Genomic DNA, 21721 nt, shown 5'->3' on the forward strand with positions numbered 1-21721 from the left:
AGAGAGTGTCGAGAGTTGTTATGTGGTAGAAGATTTCCGTTTAAAATGAAAGAATTTATACTAGTTGCTTGAGATTTGCAATGTTGTACGGAAGTGAGATATGAAGCTTACGGGAAAACGAATTGGCGATTTTAAGAAAAACTGAGAGAGCGATGGTGAGAGCAATGTGTGGGTTGAAGCTGATGGACAAAAGGAATACTGAAGAACTTGTGAACTTGCTTGGGTTGAATGAGAATGTTGATAAGTTGGCGAATGGAGTGAGGTGGTATGGGCATGTTTTGAGAAGGGATGAAGATGATGGTGTGAGAAGAGCGCTGGAGTTACAAGTGGAGGATCGTAGAAAACAAGAAAGACCCAAGAAAACGTGGAAAAGGCAAGTTGAAGAGGAAAGCAGCAAGGTGGGCGTGACAAGAGAGGACGCGTTAGACATCGATGTAGAGGCAGGGTGTGAAAACGATTGCGGCACTTGGAAGTGAATCCGGCCACCCTTGGTAACGGGGACATCACCGGATTAAAACTGGACTACCAACATAACATTGCACGGAAAAACGAGTTGTTTTCACTTTGAAAGGGGCTCATTTTGCTGCTAAACTAAAAATGTACTGACTTTATAATAATATAAAGACATGAAACAAGTGCTCTTTTACTTTATCCTAATAAACAGACAACCTATGCATGTTGTGCATCGATTCAGACGTTGCAGAATCTTTATTGGAAGCTATGACTCCTAACTATGCATTGAAAAGGTCCGGAAAAGAATGATTTCCATCCATGCTTTGTTGAGCTATTTTTGTTGCCTATAACCTTGGCCTGTGGTTCTTCACCGCCGTCCGCAGCAACTTTTGTGTTTGTTCACCTTAAAGTTGGCTTCAGCTGTTCAGTTTGCTCAATGAATCACTTTTCGCTGCGTTGTTTCGGCATTTTCTTCATGTAGCCTAGGCTAGGCATAGTTTTTTGCCATTTCTACTGTAATGTTCTCCTGTGAAGCTGGACTTATAATATTTCAATCTTATTTCTAGCAGTCATGGTGTTCAAGAACAAACAGTGGTGGATCTAGCGAGGGCACTTGTACAGTAGTAGCCTGCACCACGGTACGTAAAATCGAGACAAAAACATATATTATTTTTCTGTGTTTTACTAAGAGTTTTCGCTTACTTTGTCGCTCAATCATTTCATTTACCTAACCAGCGTCATAGGAATCGAGTGTTTTCAGCAGTAGCTTAAAGGTGTGAATTTTAGTGTCTCTCAAAAACTGAAAAAATAATACAAAAGTCAAAATAAAACATTGCTCACAGAAGTAGACTACAGGAGCAGTGCCGGTCTTAGGGTATTTCGGGCCCTGTGCAGAATATGCTTTGCGGGCCCCAATGACAATGATCCAATTCAGTAGAGTAGCTAGGTATTTTGAAAGGGGAAAGGTGGGTGGTCTGACGGTCGGCGGGTGAAGCCTGGCGGTGTGTTCGCCGACGGCGACACCTAGCGGCGGAGGGTCTGGGGGGTCTCCCCCAGACAATTTTAAAAAATTACTTTGAATTTGGGGTATTCTGAGAGCATGTTCAACAAAAATTTGGGTATGAATATTACTGTAAAATGGTGCTGTTCGGTAGCATAGCAAAAGGATAAGATCTTATTTTCTTTGGCATTTTTCGGAAATAAAGCTATTATATGTCTGTGTTGAGTCTGGATGCAACCTATTTCGTCCCCTGAACAATTCGCACCCCGATTTCGTACCCTCACCCTGGTACGAAATAGGTTGAATCCTTAAACATTTCTAACCCTGACGTGATTGCATAGCACGAACAATTGTTGAGAGAATATAATTTCCAGCACATTCTAGGGCGCATCTAGAAAATGTTAATACTGCATCCCTTAGCTTCCATTCAAGCAGAAAAGCTTTGGACCTTTAGATTGCTTCAACGTTTGATGACATTTAATTAGCATTATAACGGCGAATTCTTTGCTAAGAATGGATGAGAATAGCCTAACTAGCCTACCTACTTCTACACTAATCAGCGCAATTTAGTTCAAGTGTTACATCACAATGTCTGGCTTTGATCTCCGAGTAATATTGATAAGGCAAAGTTGGTTACAAAATTAAATTATACGAGTAGGCTAAGTTTTGGTATTACAGTAAGAAAGAAAAGGCCCAAGAAAAATTCTATAAGTGAGAATGAATACGATGAACCTGCAGTACTTGCTCTCTATCACTTTCGCTCACATGATACGCAAAAATACAGATAAGGATAAAAGCCTAGTGAAACTTTGCACAGTAGAAAACAGTAACGTTAGTGCAGAAGTTTTCCGACTCCTGCCCAGAGCATTGTGACGCAAGAAGCCACACGACCTTGTTCGGTGGAAGTTAATCAGTTATGTTGTGTAGGCTATTGGGCAGCTACATGGCGCTTCGACTCTTCAATGGTCTGGTCTGATGAAGGCCTTTCAGAATTAAGAATTATATCAACATAAAGTGATTAAGCTAAAACCCCAATTGCTAAGGTAACAGGGATCAGTAGTCAGTAGATGTAACAGAAAATATATTTCGCACTTGCTAGTGCATCGTCAGTTCTAATCAGAACAGATCAGGGAACATCAAATTTGACATATAATAAATTTACTGGGGTATGTCTGGGGTAAAATAAACATGCTCTAAGAGCTTTGTTCTAAAAAATCTAAAATGACAATCGAAGTTAAATCTGGTGTGTCTGCCGTGAGACTTAATTTGTCCGCCAAGATAGCTGCTCAGACCGGACACTTTTGTCCGCTGTTAACAAAATCGAATTTTGACCTATTTCGTCCCCTGAAAAGATCGAGAGAAATTTTGAAATGTTTGCGGCAACTCCGATCAGCGACTTCGGCTAAAAGTTATTTTTTTTCTCGATCTTTTCAGGGTACGAAATGTTCAATGGACGAAATAAGCTGTTTTTCTATGTTTTCTTGTTGCTGATTCCTTCGTTGAATTCACTTGTTGAATTTTTCCATTGGAAATGACAAAAATTACTGCATTTTCTGAGTAAATTGCGGGCCCCCTAATTTGCGGGACCTGTGCGATCGCACGGTTCGCACACCCCAAAGACCGGCACTGACAGGAGGCTAGTCAACAATTTAATTAACCTATTCTAGAGTTTATAGAAGTATGAAGTAACATACGCCGTGTGTAGACCAAGTTTCCCTAGGCTACTATACGTAGCCTATATGCTATAGTGAGGACACCGCAGACAGATACGCAAAACTTCTCTGAAAGATTATGCAAGACTAAGCATAATCTTGGTCAATGGTGTGTTATGAATCATGTGTCATGGGAAAAATTGATTTGAAACTTAATTTTAAACCAAACTTTGTGGCTCCAACTTCTACAGAAATCAGGATTTCAATTGGCCTTCGGCTCTGGTGCTGGTAGATCTGAGATCGATTCCAGGTCGGGTCAAACCGAAGACTTTAAATACGGTACCGATTGTGTTCTATCCTGCATAGCGCAGTGAGAATGAGTCGGGTAATAATGTGATAACATCGTAAACCTGATATAAATTAAAAAAAAAAAAATTGAATGCATTAAGTCAAATACGAAGTGTGAGTCTTGGGCGAAAAGACAGAATATAGGAGTAGACCACATGTAGGCTACACAAAAAGCGACAAAAATTTGGATCTTTGTTTGTTTATCTTTATCCTGCATTGCGGGAAAGCGGACTTGAGCGCTATGCATCGGTGTACGCCTTCCGACGTACACCTGACCCACGCTGCAGCCGACGACAATGTCTGTTTCCGGTTGTCTATTCTGCTTATGACTTAAATTTGGAACTACCCATTACTCGAAATCGATCACTGGGTAGAGGCAATTATCGTAAAGTTTCTTGCCCAGAGAAACAACAGCAGGTGCGGGTGGCTGGAGTCGAACACGCAAACTCTCGACTGTGAGCCCAACGCGCTAACCACTCGGCCACTGCTGCCGACATTGAAATGTACATTGTTCATTTCGCTGAAAAAAATTGTGTTATTTAAATTCTGGTAGCCTACCCGCGTCATGTTTTTTTCTGGATCCGAAATCAGAACTTTGTATTTCAATCTCAATATTTGTTACAGCCCATACGCCTAAGTATAAAAATATAGGCTATAATAGGCCTATATAGCAATGAAATTGAAACAGTAGGCTATTTTATGTAACATTTTATAGATATCTAAACAACCTATTTTAGGCTATGTAATACAAACAACTTTAAAATATAATTGGCTCCAGCACACACTAAAATGTTTGCCTAGGCCATACTGAATATAGTTTTGCATAATTTTTTTTTTATTTCTTAGCGCACCTTTCGTAATATAATTGTGCCTTCGATACTGTGGTTACCGGTGCGCAAAACGATTTTATATTTTTATCGGTCGGGCAGTGTTAAAGGTTAAGAACCATTGGCCTTGACTATTATGTGTTTACAATTTTTTCTAGATAATACTGTAGCTTGATAGTTCTGATGCAACCACGTTATAATCAAGTAAATTTTGAAGATTTTCATATCGAGAAAAAAATTTTTTCATAGCAATACGTTCTTAAAATTGAATGTTGAAAGGAATTCGATTTCACGTCTAGGAAAGTAGCCTAGGTAATGTTCAATTGAAATGGACATGCAACGCATAATAAAAAAATTTTGCTTTTGTTTTTTGCTGAAATTTATGTTGTTGGGCCCATTTTTCATACTGTTTCCCGACCAGTTCTGATCTCTCTCGGAGGTCCTGTTGACAACAGCCTACTACACTAAACAAAGGGAACAGTAGGCTCCGGCTAACAACCAATGGAGAGCAGAAGGAGAAGATACCGCTGGGAGATAGCAGAAAATTTATAGCATTAACGTTGAACAGGCCCGAGCGTAAGATGAAAATAAAAATTGACCCGCAACCTAACAGCTTAATTTACTTATGCGATGTGCATTATCTTTAACTAAGCCACGAATTAAACGCTTGGCTTTGAAACAGTAGCTACATCTCTCCATTCTCCTTCTACTACTTTCGTGTGAGATAGGATTGTAAAAAATCAGGGCAGGTGATGGAAAGCCAGGTGAGTGTAACTTCGTATAGTTCTGCTATGCCATGCATTCCATTTGGTGCCTTGTAAATGGGACATTCAAGAATGACATGGTCAGCAATTTGATAATAAAAAATAAACTTTGATTTATAATAAAATTATAAAGAGGGCACAAAGATTAACAAGTTACGCTAGGGGGGAGAACGCAGCCCAAAAGTTCAAGAAACCAGAAAGTTGGGTGACCGATGCAAACCGGTGACCGATGATGTTGGGTGACCGATGAAAGGATAATTTGGGCCCGGTACCAATTCGATCTTTGAGCTCCAAATCAAGACACTTTTAAAAAAAGCGCACCATATCTAAAGAATACGAAATGATTTCTTCAAGTTCCAGGCCCCTTGGAAAGGTTCTAGGCCTCTAAAATCATGCCGAGTGCAAAAGTACCCGCCTAGATCTTCTTATCAACGCCACTAGACTTTGGACGCTTTAAGCTCTCAAAAAATTTGGCATGTTGTGAAACATCAATTATTTGCTCTTGTGATGTAACACTCTACAAATTTCAGAAAAAACATTGGCTCAAATATTTTGGTCACAATAATGTAGGCTATTTTGTATCTCACATCAACCGTCTAATTTGGTAAGGTGTGATAGGTAAGGTAAAGGTTCCAACCTCCAATTACTCCCATACTCATCTACTGAGCTTTGGAAAATGAAAAGATAAGGTTCCCATCATACTAAGCCTTTGGTACTAACTAGTGTAGGGTGGCCAATTCCTTTCTCTCGGCTGCCTTTCCTTCAGCAACTACGCTCACTCAATTTATTACACCCTGGGTAGAGGTCAGCGGTGTTTATCAACAACCAACTTAAGCCGGGAGTCGAACCAGGTTTGCATTATTGGAAATCCAACGCCTTATCCGCTGCGCCATCCCACCGGACAAAGATGGGTGATAAGGGCAATTAAACGTACGGTACACATACAAAAATATTATTTTACTCAAAAGCCAGGCAATGCAAAGTATGATACAATACCCTACAATTCATAACGTTGTAAAAATTAGTCACTTTTGCAATAAGTAGAGAAAGCAAAAGCAAGCTCCGTGTCACACACAGTAAGACTAAAAAGACCAAACCTTTTAAGAAATTCCTGAAAACCGAAAAACTGCTCTCACCACAAAACGAATAAGCTGAAGCTAATCACGATTTTGCAAGCTGTTTCTTTAGCAACACTTTACCTTTACATGCGCTGAACTATTTTAGACTACTTTACATTTATCAAGGGAGTTATCAGCTGTCCCATATCACCCGACTTTACTCTACAATTGCTTTCTGAAAATAAAAATCACCGACCTGCTGCAGTGCAGGCCGTCCATATTGCACGAGTTCAAAATTTTAATAAATGGTTCGTCTTAATATTCATAATGTTATGGATTCTTCATTGTCGCTCTAAAACAACTGAAAGCCTTTAAGCGACAGGGCTAATTTTTAATTTATATCAGACTTACGTTGTCATCACATTATTACCCGACTCATTCGCACTGCGTTAAGCAAGAAAGAACATAATTGGTACCGTTTTTAAAGTTTCCGTTTTGTCCTAACCTGGCATCGATCTCAGATCTACCAGAACGCACTACTTAGCTGGTTCATCATGAAATACTTTAAATCTGAAACTCACGTTACTGAAAGGCTCGATTATTGTAGCATCAATGCTTTTGTCTTATTATTGCTATTACGCAAAGTGTAATTTGCTATATAGCCTAAATGTGTTTTGCTACGCTTTGCTCATCATCACTTGGCATTTGGCAAATAGGCATATTAGTCAACCCCATCGCTTTGTTGCCTGAAGAATTATTATTGATACAATTTACGTTTTCTAGTGTAGCAGATTTCCAAGATTTTTGACAAGCTTGTGCGTTTTGTTTGAGAGAAGCATGTTGCCCTGAGCCAATGCTTGCTCCACAGTTGTGGGTGTTTGCATTAAGTCCGAGAAAATTGTTCAAAACATGGTTTCTTATCTTCATTTAAACCGAACAGTGTTTGTTTTCAACTTTACTTTTTAAATAGTTTAGTTTATATTAAAGGGTTTCCACAAGCTTTAAGAGACAGAGTTTAGAGCTGAAACTGAATATGTTTTTAATAACACAGCTACAGTAGCTTAGTCAAACCAAAGCTGGATAAGGAATAATTTGAAGCAGTGCCCCTGCATGAACTTATTGTTCATTCAGGTGGCTAACTGACCATGATAAAAAACAGATTATTTTAAGCAAACTGCACAAATGACTTCTTGAAAGCTAGGCTCAGTTAAGGTGTTTCACATACATTAAGTTTGGTTTCAGTTAGTATAACTTTGATTTTAGCCTAGTAGCCTATAACTTACAAAACTGCAAATTTAAATTCATGTTTTAGAATTTTTAAATTTTTAAGAAATAATCTGGCTTAATTTATTTTATTTTTTAAATTTGAATGCTTTGCAACGATCAACGATGGCTAACAAAATGCAAACCATTGATACTCAACAAAAGAAATTCAATCATAGGTATCGCACAAAACAAAGAGATCCATCTGCACTTGTAACACCAAGTATCAAAGACACATTTCCAAATGTGGCGGAACGAACCAATGCCCCTTCTCCTCCAGATGTGAGCTTAGACTGCATAGCTCCAACTATTCAAAAACTTTTTCCCAATCTGGAGAGTGAGAAAGGAAATTTTGAGAAACTTCTGGAAGGTTTAAGCAGCGGTAGCGTAGATATTGCTAATCCATTGGACAACGTGCATCTTGTTACTGTTACGCCGATGAATGCTCAACAAAACAAAGCCACAGTGAAACCAATGCAATCAGCTCCTACATCTGGTGCAGTAGTGGCAGCTCAACCAGCCACAAGTGTTTCTGGTAATTCAAGTTACGGTAGAACTGCGACCCAGAGTGCTAAAAAAATCACAAACACCTGGAATACTGCAACTGTGCGAGCAGAAAAAGTTTGCCTAAAGCCGTTTTCAGTTGTCCAGCAGCCGTCTTCAGTTGGTCAGCAGCCGTCTTTAGTTACCCAGCAGTCGTCTCTAGTTACCCAGCAGTCGTCTTCATTTACCCAGCAGCCGTCTTCAGTCATCCAGCAGCCGTCTTCAGTCATCCAGCAGCCGTCTTCAGTTATCCAGCAGCCGCATCTATTGCTGCCATCGATCACTCACCGAAATGATTCAACAATTGAAAACCAAAGATTAACGGAAAATTTAAAAATACCAAGTCTTTCAGTTGATATGCCGGGTCGTTTGTATCAATACAAAGTTAAACGTAATGTTGGTGCTAAGCTTCACACTGCTCAACATCCTTCTACAAGCAAACAAAACAACACGAAGACAAAAGACAAAGAAAATACGATTCGTGTCCAGCAATGTGATGTTTCTGCAGAAATTTACAATAAAAGCGAAAGACTGAGCACTGCCTCCAGAAAAAAACGTTCAGTTCGAGAATTTTACTTTTGTTGTCGAATGTGTCCTTTCAAGTCACTCAACCCTACACATTTTGCTCAGCATGAAAAAATTCATTTCAAAGGTGTCGGATGGTTATAGCAGCAAATGTACCAAACAAATGTTTTGTTCTCGCTGTACTTTCCCAGATATGCAGTTTAATGATATGCCACTTTACTGTAGAGTAGGTAACCTAATGTGTTTTATTTACAGCTACATTGAAACATTTCATATTTTCGTTATTGAACAGTTATTTGCATTGCTTGTTTCTTACAAAGAAGCTAAGATTTGTTCGCACCTCATAAATTAATGGAGCATAAACGAATTGTTACAATGTAAACAAACAATCCAGGTGACAAAAGTTTCCCTTTTACATCAATAAAAACTTTTGTTAATTTTTATGAAACGAAAGAAAACGTTGATATCCACATTGAAATGTGTCAAATACGGTATAATGTGAACGTAATTTATTTGATTTGAAATAGCTCAGAAATTGAAAACTGGCAGCGTTTTTGCTGAGTAATTCGTAACAAAACGTTTAAAACCGAAATTATTTTAAAGTTTGTAAAGTTTTTTTCTGTGTGGAAGAGCAATGTATCTTCTTGAAAAATGTTTACAACGTTAGTAATCATCATAATTGAAATTTTGAAGTTGAACCATTTATTCGTGACTTGTTTATCAAAGGAGATTGTACTCCCTGTCTAACTCAAGCACATAGTTTTAAGATGCTGTGAACCCAAGTGTTTTCATAAGATTACCTTTTTGCTTTTTGGTACTGACGCTTATAATTGTTTTGGTAGCTCTTATGTAGAATCAAATCAAACATCTCTTCAATTTGTTAACGAAATATTGAACTTGAAAAGAAGTTTTCGTTTGGCGACGATCCCGAAATCGTTCTGTTACTTTGTCAAACTGTTGTAATTACAAAGCTCAGAGAAGCGTTGGATTGCTGACATCTGTAAAAATTCATCGTTTAAACCCGTTTTTAAATTGCAAAAAATTCCATATAAATTTGAATCAGTATTTATGAAATTTTTGAAATAATCGACGAGAAAACAGTTATAGAAAATACTACCAACATAAAATAAAATAATAAAGTTACAGTGTCCTTGTTTTGATATAACAACAAACTAACCATTGTCTAAGTATGCTATGCGTAGACAGTTTTATGTTTAAACAGTCTGTTTCATGTTGAAGTGAAGTCTTCAGAAGTTACTGCAGACGGTAACATGAGGCAGAAGCATATATGCAAATTACTGTGAGTTTGCTCTTGATAAAGGTCGCTAAATAAACTTGCCACTTGAACCTCAACCAAGCAATCATCCTACTTAGTCTGAAAATAATTTGTAGAATATGAAGAAGAAAGATGAAGATAATGACAAGTGAACTAAATGCGATGGCGATGGGAAGAAGTGTCATGTGAGCACCATCTCTCTCCTCCCACTCCAAAAAATCCACTAATGAACCTTATTTTTTTATTGATGGTGCTTAAATGTTTCTGCGACAAGGTATAAGGTGTTGCAACCGTGCCATATTTTAAACTGATTGTCCTGCTTTAGCATCATGCACGTTATAACGTTCTCGGTTTTCGCTTCTATTTTTTTCTCGATATTTCTGCTATGTTTGGCATGTATTGTTTTTCGTTGTGATGGTCAGAAATAAAAACAAACTGAACTGAACTGACTGAGCACCATATCTCTCCTTCCACTCCAAAAAAATCCACTGATAGCCGATGGGCCTTGTTTTTTATAGTGGGTGCTTAACATTTTTTGTGGTAATACTTTTTAAACCAAGGATCTGTTCAAAAGACGGGCATGGAAGTACTGTATTAGATTTAGGCAGAAAATTTCCTCAATGTAGAAAATTTTTTCAAATAAAAATGTCACTTCTATCTCAAAGAAAAAACTCGTTCACCTCCTTGAAGAAAGAGTAGTTAAGCAGTTACGCAGATAATGAAGAGCAACGAGAGACAACGTTCTTGAGTTTTGAAACAAAACTTTAAACTTAAAGTGTGGAAATGCGAAAGCGCTGAACAAATCAATCTCAACTTTTCTAATATTTTAAAGATAGTTTATAACTTTTTGGCAGGTGTTGTGCAAGTTGTGTTCTCTCATCTTTCTCTGCTTCAGAAATATGATTTACATCATACAGTGCTTTCATCTTTATCATTAAACGACCGTTTTTCCTTTTGTACTTGGTTTCAACAAGGTGCTGTCAACAACGTCGTTTTCAGTGGATAATTAATCTGAGCCTGTAACCAATGAAAATGGCTGGCGTCAAACTTTACAACTGTAACAGTCCTAAAGAACAGAAACTAAACACAAAGAAAAAAGAGCATTTGGCAAAGTAGACTACGTTTTTAATAAAAAAAAAAGACGCTGGGATGAATGCCAACACTATTTTAAAATACACGTTTACTCCGAAAAATGCAGATTCCTAAAATTTTCCGGACCCTTTTGTTGTCCTAGGTCCAAAAGTAGGCTGTAGTCTACTTTGGATCAACCCTGTCGACGCTACAGACCGTCAGTATCTAGTATTCTTGCCATTTTGTAAGCGTTTAATGTTGCCATTTCATTGACAAACTACCTATAAAGGTATACTTCATTGACAATTGAAACAACTTTTCTAAAAAAAGAAGAGTGCATAGTATTATTTCTTGTTCTTTCCATACACTTTTACAAAATAGGCAAAGATTACTGGCTTCGTGGAACTCTGTAGCCAATGTTCAAGCTACAGTATGTGTCTTAAATAATGATTATATTATTTAACCAAATACTTCAAGCATAAAATTTTCCAGTAAGATTTAAAAGGTTCTGAGTAATTGCTGATGACTTCACAGTAAGCTTTTTAATAAATCATAGTTTCAAATCAATACCTTGACACTATATCTGATTACATTGCATCACAGTTCATGTAGTTGCGTAATGAATCTGTTTATAGACGATTATTGGTCTGGTACTTTTCTTGACAGAGCTTAGTTTAGATTGAGAAGGGGGTGCGTAGTGCGAACAGGTTCCGTATACTGGAAAAAACCTGTTGTTTTTCATTCATTTAATTTAAAAGTGGGAGAGTGATCATGATCAATGAAAAGCCACGTAGGATGACAATGGATTTTTAAATTGCACCAAATCCACAAAACCGGGATTTAAAAAGTATCGATTACAAATTAGTTCCCTTCCTTTCAGCACAAAACTCTGACGTAGCAGCCTGTTGGTGAAATATGACGACGAGTGATTTATTCAAAACAAAAGATCCATAGATATGGCTTTGTTGAAACCTAGTTGTTTTATATTGTTCCACAATATATCCTCTTCGATATAAGGAGAGTTTATAGCAAACTCACATCAGTTGGCAGAGTAGGCCAAGTTCTACTATGCAGCACAAAACATGGACTTTGTTGAAATTATTTTCAGTGGTTTCCATTTGGGGTCTTCTAGCCTACTAGACGGTCAAAATTAAAGACTTTGATAACGGATGTTCTAGTCTCAACTGAAATGGGAAGTAGATTATTGAGCTTCGGTACACCCACAGACGATGAGCACCACAGCAATATTACCATGTAGTCTGGGGGTGTGTGGCAAGGTTGCTTTTAGAATGAATTTTCACGTTTATCAACGAAATTCTTTGTGCGTGTTCTTCTTACAACTTCAGAGAAACTGAAATAAAAACCAAAAAAACAGCAAAATCTCTATACGTAAAATTTTCCTATGACAAGTTTTTTGCAACTTTAGAGTAACAAAATCAAGAGTTTTGTAAGAATTGTATTTATTGAGTTCCATTAAGGATAGGGAAACTTCTGACCAAGAAGCAGCAGGCCAGCGATTCTCCATCAAGTATCAAATCAGTGATTTATTATTTAAGAGTTTTGTAAGAATTTTTACAAGGTTTCAAGATATTTCCAATCCTTGATAAATTTGGAAATTACGTAATTTTATGCTTTGTTTTAAAAAGCAAATAAAATTTAAGCAAACGTTAATTTTCTAACGCTGTTCTAATTGCTGTTATTTTTAGGTTTAATCTTTAAAAAAACAGTGACTACGTTTTTTTTATATCAGTAGGCCTACCATTATTTAGTCTAAATCCCCATCTATATAATTGTTGTCACTTAAAGATTTTTGAGGTTTAATTGCCAGAATATAAAATTAACGTAATTAAAATTCTAGTGTTTTGGCTGTACAGTCTATTTCACAAATCCTAGCCTACTTTATATTGAGTATTTTATATTGTATAGGCTGTAAGATCAGGTTGTATTAATTTTCCAATTGTGTACTTTGAAAGTAAATAAAGCGAAAGAGATCACATTGCAGGTTTTCTTGACAACCTACAATGGAATACAACATGTGATCAAAATGTCGAGGACCTGATTACATTATTATCAAAGATTTTATGTCAAATATGCTAGATCACAGCTGAGGTTTCTGCTACTTTTATTTCAAGGACTGCAATCAAGAATTCCGGGAGAAGACAGGCTCACAACATTTCTTAAGATATCGAAAACTAACAACAGCCTAATCGCAAACGATTTACTGTAGAGTTGTTGCAAATAGCTCAGGACAAGCAAAAAAACAGAAAGGGATTTTTGCATCCATTGAAAAATAACCGATCTACGTTAGGAGTAAAAAGGTTGGAACACCTGGTCAGTCAAACAAAATTACAAAAAAGCTGAAAAAAGATTTTATTTGAATAAATTCCTTCTGATGATCCTAGTAAGGTGAAATAGACTGTTAAGGTGTTTAGTGAGTAGTAACCTGGATTTGATGATACTCGCGTTGCTTGGCATTGAGCACTTTTTGTAATATGACTAGCACTTATTGTTTAAAATTCCAAAATGTAGAAACTAATTTCATGTTCAGCAAACGTTTCGAAAAACATCCTCAATTCAACAGTATTCAAGGTGTTCAATGTCAATTCAACAGTAAACTGTGTTCATCTTCAGTACTGTTGAATGAAAAGATTTTCGATGTTTTTACTAAACATGAGTTCAGTATCTACATTGTAGGCACTTTATTTTTTGATTAATCGAATAAGGTGGTATATACTATGCAGTAATACGAGCCATGCAGTGGTTCTGACTTTTAAAGGTACCTCAATCAATACTTGTTTATTACATTATCTGGTGTAAAACTTTGATGAGACACTGGGAGTATTCCATGGGGAGCACAAGTTGCAAATGCGGACAGGAACAAACAATGCGACATCTACTCGAATGCCCTGACCTAAAAGCGAGGTGCTTTGCACAGGATTTGGGCGATTTCAACGATAGAGCAAGAGCTTTCGTGATGCTCTTGGCTATACGGCCGTGTTGACACACGACGAAGAAGAAGAATCACCACTTTACTTTATACTCACATATAAATATGTTTTACTTTCAGCACTTTAAAAACAGTGATTATATTTGACTTTGAAATAATTTATGTTTAAGTTAAAGAATGCTATAGATTCGCATCTTGAAGCTTGTAGATAAATCTTGTAGATAAATCTTTCAACGACGTTAAAAAGTGATAAAGTCAACTTCAAAAATGGCTACAACCAACGCTATCAATGAAAGTAAGTGGCATAGAGCGCACTTTACAAGCTAAATAGGCTGTCAAGAGTTGCATATGTTTGATGCTGCAGTGTTAGTTGATGCAAGTTGTTTTTTCAAACTAAACTCCAGGAATCCTTGTTTTTTAATTTGTGAAAAAAACTGTTTTTGTAAAAAATTGTTTAAGAAATATAATTTACTATATATGCTATTTAAATCAACCTGCGGTAAAACTTTAATACCGATTTTTTTCGTATTTTAAAAATGTAGGCTAGGCTACTGTGTGGTCATGGGAAGTATAAAGGTCTTTTTATTTTTAGGTTTGGAAAAGAGAGAACTTGAAATAGTTTCTCAGCTGCGGGAAATGTGTGATTCCAAAGGACGTGAATTGTATCCGACAAAGTCAGCGAAGTTACTGCACCAGTTGGGTTTGGTATGCAAAGATAAAAGTCCAGACAAGATATGTATCCTCCAATCTGCAGCTTTATTCAACGCAGCAAAAGTTAGAAATCTTGAAATGAAACAAGAAATAAACCACGACCTCCATGAACTTTGTCAACATGTTCTCAATCTTGCAAAAGCGGAAAAAAAAGAAGTCGATTTGATATCTTTTTCAGAATCAATGTTTGAAAAAGTGGAATTGATGCGCCAAGATGCAAGCTCTGAAATAGAAGCAGGTTCTGATCTTGAACACTTTGAAGAAAAAAATCTTGAAGACACAAAAATCGATTTCATTCAAACCATTCAGAACAAGATTACTAACAATTACAAAGAAATCATGAGAGTGATATCGGATTACTGTATTGACATATTAGGCCAGCCCCCTTGCCCATACGCCCATGTTGGGCTGGGATCGTTAGCACGAAAAGAAGTGACACCTTTTTCAGACTTTGAGAGTGTCATTGTTCTCCTTGAAGGAGTTCAGAAAAAAGACAATTTTCAAAGCATTTTGGAATATTTCAGGTGGTTTACTGTGATATTTCAAATTGTCATCTTAAACTTTGGCGAAACAATACTGCCAAGTGTCGCCATACCAAGTTTAAACGACTTTTTGACTGAAGGTGGAGACTGGTTTTTTGACGTTCACACTCCAAGAGGAATGTGTTTCGATGGGCTAATGCCTCATGCGTGCAAAACCCCTCTTGGAAGACAGCAGGAAACGGAAAAGAAGCCTTGGAAAACTGAATTGATAAAACCAATTTCAATGATGATAAGTTACCTTTCAACAGAAAACGACATTAAAAACGGTTACCACTTGGCGGACATATTGGCAACCACATGCTACGTATCAGGAGACAATCAATTGTTCGATGAGTTTCAAACAAAAGCGGAACAATTTATGAAACAAAACACCAATCCTTTGTCTACTCGCCAGTTACTCGATCAAATCAAAGAAGATTTGGACTCTTTTGCTGTGTTTAGCAACTTGCAGAATGCTCATGCCAACAAAAACATTAACACAAAGCGTATGATTTATCGCAGTTCCACTATTTTTGTGTCCACTCTTGGAAAACTTCACAAACTCAACAGTTCGTCTTGCTTTGATGTAATCAGTGAGATGGAAGAAAAACACATTTTGTCATTAGAGGCGGCGCATAATTTAAGGTATGCCATTGCTGTGGCCTGCCAAGTTAGACTGAGCGTTTACATGAAGAAGAGTTCCCAATCAGAATCTGTGACTATTCACCAAAGCAATGCCGACAAGCTGAGCTATGGAAATGAGCTGGATTTGTTGAAAGTGGTTGGCATAAAAGAGATCATCAATTATTTCAAAATCACGTTTTGCATTCAACGAACAATGCAGAAAGGTTTGAAGGAAAGCTATTTGGATGACATGCGAAGCGTCGGAAAAGACGTTGAAGCCGGTATCTCGTACTACCTTTTGCAATACGAAGATGCCTTGGAACATGGCAGAGAGTTGAGAGAGTCGTATGACTTACAACCAGAACAACAAGAAAGAGTGATCGCTTGCACGTCTTTTGTTAAAGATTGTCTCTTTCATTTGGACCGCTATGAAGAAGCGTTGTCAGAATGTAAAAAGGAGTTAACTGAACGAACAAAGATGGGTGAAACAAGCAGCTTAGATATTGCTAACTGCAGGCGTGCCATTGGAAAATGTCTATTTAAACTCAGTCGATATTCTGAATCGATTGAAGAACACCAAGAAGAATTGAACATCAGAAAGAACTTAAGCAATAAGCAAAACCCAAATGATGGCATTTGTGAATGTTGTCACAACATTGCATACGCGTTCTTCAAAGCTGAAAAGTTTGCAAATGCTTTGGAGTGGTTTCAGCAAGAGAAAGTGGCTCATGAAGAAATGATCAACGCTGGCAAGCATAGTAGCAACTTATCAGAATGCCTCATGAATATTGCCGGTTGCCATTTTAAATTGGAGCAATACCACGACGCGATGCATCAATACACAGAAGCAAAGTATGAACGGATAAAAGTATCATCTAATGATGAAGAGGACGAAGAGTTGGCGGATTGCTTGAGCAGAATCGGACACTGCTTAAACAAAATGGGGAATAATGATGCTGCTGTGCAAAAGTATTTGGAAGAACTGGATATTCTTGAATCTGGACAAAAAACAGCTGAAAAAGTTTTAAAAATTCATGACTGTAAAGCAAACATAGCAGGTTGCTATTTCAAACTTGGCAAGTATTTTGACTCCTTATCTTTCTACCAACAAATTCTTGGTACATTTGATCAAAATGCCTACTTTTTGGATTATCTTGGTTTCATTGGCACTTGTTTGTTTGAACTGGGCAAGTTCGAAGAGGCTTTGAAATACCACCAGAAGGAATACTCTGGACGAATTGCTCAAGAAAAAACTATTAAGCTAGCAACTTGCTTGCATCGCATTGGATGTGATTTGTTAAGGCTGAATCAAATTGAAGCATCTATAGAAAAGCACCAGGAAGAACAGAAAATCTTGCAAGAGTTAAATGATGAAACTCCAAATCCTGCATCTGCAAGTTGCTACAACAAAATAGCAGCTGGTTTTGTTGCTGTGGAAAAGTTTGAAGATGCCCTTGAGAACTATGAAAACGAATTGTGTATTCGACAAACTCTTCAACCGAAAAGCAGGGTTAATGACGAGCATATTGCTGATACAATGCACAATATAGCTAGCTGCTTATACAAACTTGGCTTTACAGACAAAGCCATGGAGCAATTGCAACAAGCTTTGTCTTACAGAGAACATTTGAGACACGGAAGTGTTTAAGTGTATTGATACGAATAGCAGTTTTCATTTCAACCAAATTGAGCGCAAGATGATTGCGCGTCGTTTGTGACCAAGCGTGATCGATAGTTGGAATAACTTGTCTGTCGCGTTGTGTTTCGATTGGTTCTCTTCATTGAGCATGTTACCTCGGTTTTCGGTTACATAAAGTTCATTTTCTTTTGTTTCTTACATTTTTTCACAACCACTATAAACAACCTACGCCAGAAATACAACGCCTAAGATAAGTATTGTAAAACAATGGCTTATTTTTAACTTGTTACACTTGACTTATTGCTTATTGTCAAATTATATACCGTTTTAAAACATTTTATATGCAACAACGTCAGAAGAAAACCAACAAGGATCTTCACTCAGCTTCAAAGTGGTCTAATGTTGTTTAAAATCTTGTTAGTGCATTCGTCTGTGTTGAGTTAGTTTATGTTCTACCATGCTTATTTTACCGTCGTTGTTTGCACTGCATGCATCGCCTGCACTTCATTTTTGTTTTTTATATAAAGTTTATAAATATAATTATTGGTCTTTGCAGTGTTTACTTGATTTATTTGTGTGAGTGAATATGAGATTTATTTATTAACTTTCTATGATTCGAGACAAAGTCTTTAATTTTGTACAGTCTCTTGCAAGTTCTCGGATGGATGTTTTATTCCGTATTTGTGGAAACCGCAACAAATGTTGGTGTTTGTGTAAACCCATTGTTTTAGTTGTGCTTTTTACTAATTAAAATCATATCTTGATGGGGCCTCAATAAGATTTTTACCCCACATCATGCTGATGCAGCAGAAGTAAACAACAGATTCCTCCCATAGGATTCGCCAGAACTACTTCTTCAAGTTATGTTTATATAATAACAATCGTGCTTTTATTTGCGCCCATTGCGATAACATACAGTACACTGCGATCACAGATGCGATACAACAGACGACAGGAAGCAGCGAAGTGACATATAGTCTTCGAGTCAGCTGCTCCCCTTATTTTGGCTTGCCATTAACTGTCTTTGCCGAGACACAGCCGCGTGTTCTGGAGCGGTGTCGAACACACGAACGTCGCGCAGACGTTCTCACCACTCGGCTACGCAGCCGACACTCGGCTACACAACAGATTCCTCCGATAGGATTCGCCAGAACGAGTTCTTCAAGTTATGTTCATTGTTCATGCATGCCACAAAGAGAACAATATAGTGCCATCATAAAATTACGACAATGCCTGACTAATTTGTCCAGGTCTTATTGATACTAACATTGAAGTTGTTAGTAGGCTAGAAGTCAAAGTCGGTAACATAAACTTTAAGTTTGCAGCAGAGAGCACCGTGCTCAATTCTACCTGCAGGGATGAAATCATGATGAAATAAGGACCAACTGTGTTGCCGGAAAAGCTTATGGTGACAATGACGCAACAAAGACGGAGTCTGTCAATCGTTTCAGTAATATACTCCTGATGTCCCTGATGCCAGTGTTTGAGTAGCGATGGCAATACGGTGAATAGACTGTCCTATTTTTATGATGATTAATTTTTGTTTGTGGTAAACAGGCAAGAAGATGTGATTGGTTTGTGAAGTTTCTGAGATTGCGCCATGTTGGTCGTTCTGCGGCTAAAGGTGCGTCTACACGACGACTGTTTTCTTGCTTAAGCTAGCCAAACTTCTTGTTTCTTTAAGTTAATCGCAGTTTGTGCCGCTTACTTTTAAGAAAATGGGCGAGTAAGCGAGCCGTCGAGAAAAAATACGCTCCAGAGCGAAAAACTGGGCGCTTAAGTGAGTTCTCTTGCTTAGAAATGTTTTTCCCGCCAAAATCTCACGTCTCCTCTCAGCTCAGTATCCAGACAGGGCAGGGCGGTATCGTTAAAGGATTTCGTTAAGTTTTGATCCCAACCCGTTCTTATTAATGTTGCGGGCTGAACTGGCGGTGACCGTACTCGAAATAGCCCATAGATAGCACAATATTTTCCAATTTCAAATCCAAAACAGGATCTCAGCAGAAAACCATTGCCATTGTACACTGGGTAATAAAAATAGCGAAGGAATGATCTTGCTGGTTGTTACCAGTCACCCACGCTGACACGAAATTCTGTTTCCAACATTTCAACCTCACTGAGGTGTCTGAATGCTTCAATAAGCAGTAAATTGCGGGTTTGCATCCTTCGCTTTTTGCAGCATTTTTTACACAACTTCTGGGAAGCCATGACTGAAAAACTGCAACAACTTCAAATGGTTAAAGAACAGTCAGTTGCTTAGTCTACTCTGCTGTACTTTAGCGCGAACTGCTATGCTTTGGCGCAAACTTTTTAAAACGTGACGTCATTGGGGATTAGATACTCACGTGACCGCGATTCAAGCGAGCAAAATCTTCGTCGAGGTTGCTAGTGTAGACGAAACAAGCTTAATCACTAGCTTAAGCAAGAATTTCTAAGCAAGAACACTTTCTCGTGTAGACGCACCTTTAGTCTTCCCAAGAATCAATGTCGATCAAAATTTTTTTATTGGCGCTTTTAAATTATCTTTGAAACGTTTTCTTTGACCACCCACATAGCGTTTGCCGTTAGTCAGTTCTCCGTAGAGCAGTTGTTTAGGAAAGCGATGCGGTGGACGTGGCCTGCCCATCTAATTTGTGCCTTTTTTATGATGGTAAAACTGCTGGGCATGTTTGCTTTACTGAGAACTTCGGTGTCTGGGGCTTATACCATAGAGGTATCATTTGTTACTACTGCTCAAACGATCAATTTATACTAGCGATTTTGGCTGCTAACAGATCGGCCATCAGAAATTTAAAGCTGGACGTTGGCATGGCCAGTAGGCATATATACTGTAAAGGTCATGGTTCGAGATATTATTTGTCACCTATAAAAATACTTGTTTCAAAAAATGTTTTACCGCTTACTGAAAATTTCAGTTTGATCAGGCTCTTGAAATTCATTGTATAGTTTCGTAACCAATGTTAAACAATGTCCCCCAATCGGGTAAAAGTAAGAGAAGGCAAAACGGGCATTCGCTTTTTCTAAGAAACTACAGATAGAAATAACACTTTTTCTCTATCTTCTGAGACTACTTGAATGAATATTCCACACAAAAATTGGAAAAGCTCTTACCACATTCGGCGGCAAAGAGATTGAAATAATTTTCTCAGCTCTATGATAAAAACTTGTCCACTTTGATGATGTATAGGTGTTTTCGAAACTTTTTAGCTTCTTTTTAGTTTTAAACATTGGTAGACAATGGAACACTATCCTTCAAAACGAGCTTTCTGTATATTTTATTTCTGCTCATAATTACACACTTTCTTAGGTAGCTTGCTTAGGGCAAAACGTACATATCGATAACTTGCAACACAGCTTTAAAAACAGTATTTTTTTAAGTGTGAAAATTGTTTTCAAACAGATAGTTAGTTTGTTTTGGAGACCAGTATAGCCTACAGCAAAGAGGCATTTGTTTTGAAAGCTAGTACAAACCGCTACTACTGCAACGAACTCGCAGCATCAGACCAAAAGAAGTCACTTGTATCACAATGATCGTGCTGCTAAAAGTGAAACTCAATCTATTGCAAAGATGCATTTGTCGAACACCGGTTGACAAACGGTTAGTTTTATTCTATTTGAATAAGAATATTTAAAGAAGCTACCTTTACGGCGGCGAAAGCTTCATCATCATCATCGGCCATGCCTGAATAAGGCGTTGGCTACCGTGAGTCTCCCGAAAGCTTTATTTATAATAAATTTACTTACCAAATCTGACTGTTTTTATTTATGGATATTGTTCATTCTGACAAGTTTACAAAAATTGCTTGATCTTGACAAATATTTTACAAAATGAACTGCGAGACAAAGCAATCATACTATATCTACAATATAGGTGCCTACAATAAAATAATTTTTTGTAAATAAACAAAGAAAGAAACACACATTAACCCATTAAAAGCCGCCACAAGTTCCCATTGCTCTTTTTAGGAAATATTTCAGCCACAAAGTTGTATTGTCATAACTTTTGAATTAGTTTAAAAAAATTGATGATTTTTGCTTTTTTGATGCATTTTTTTGTTTGCCTTTTAAAAGGACACCGGCCACATAGTCAAATGTAAATCTCGCGATATCTTAACATAAGAAGGTGTTTGTTTCGGTAAAAATTTGTCAGATCTTTCTTGAAGGACGTTTCAAGTTATTGTATGAACATATTATATTCACGATAACCATCGACGTAGCTAGTGGGAGGGTGCCTCCCCCCATTAGGCAGTCCTTCCCCCCCGGGCGGAAGCTTGTGGCGGCAGAATATTTTTAAACCTAAACAAAAAAGCATAGTAAAAATATTTTTTGAAACGGATTTGGCTCGAATTCTATTTACTGGTTCCTACTTTACGCGTTCAGGGGTGCAAAATCATGGTCCACCGCGGGCGGCACAAACCATAGCGATACGCCACTGACAGTCGTCGGCTCCAGCTCGTGACCGAGCATTGGTTTGGTCATCAAATCAAATTGGGCTTTGG

At 37.6% G+C, this 21721-nt stretch overlaps 1 protein-coding gene across 1 annotated transcript; it reads left to right on the forward strand.

The window, feature by feature from the left end:
- The first annotated feature begins 13994 nt into the window (after positions 1-13994).
- On the forward strand, positions 13995-18092 carry LOC145775455 (uncharacterized). The gene is made up of 2 exons (XM_082586753.1): positions 13995-14022; positions 14320-18092. The coding sequence occupies exons 1-2, from the start codon at positions 13995-13997 to the stop codon at positions 17229-17231; spliced, it is 2940 nt and encodes a 979-aa protein (XP_082442879.1). The 3' UTR covers positions 17232-18092.
- Positions 18093-21721: the final 3629 nt, after the last annotated feature.

This window comes from Aplidium turbinatum, chromosome 8, assembly GCF_918807975.1.
Source record: "Aplidium turbinatum chromosome 8, kaAplTurb1.1, whole genome shotgun sequence".
NCBI lineage: Eukaryota > Metazoa > Chordata > Ascidiacea > Aplousobranchia > Polyclinidae > Aplidium > Aplidium turbinatum.

Bases quoted from the DNA above. Each gene is read 5' to 3' on its own strand.
- LOC145775455 (XM_082586753.1), top strand. From the start codon at position 13,995: ATGGCTACAACCAACGCTATCAATGAAA. The intron at 14,023-14,319 runs GTAAGTGGCATA...TTTTATTTTTAG, and splicing joins AACCAACGCTATCAATGAAA to GTTTGGAAAAGAGAGAACTT.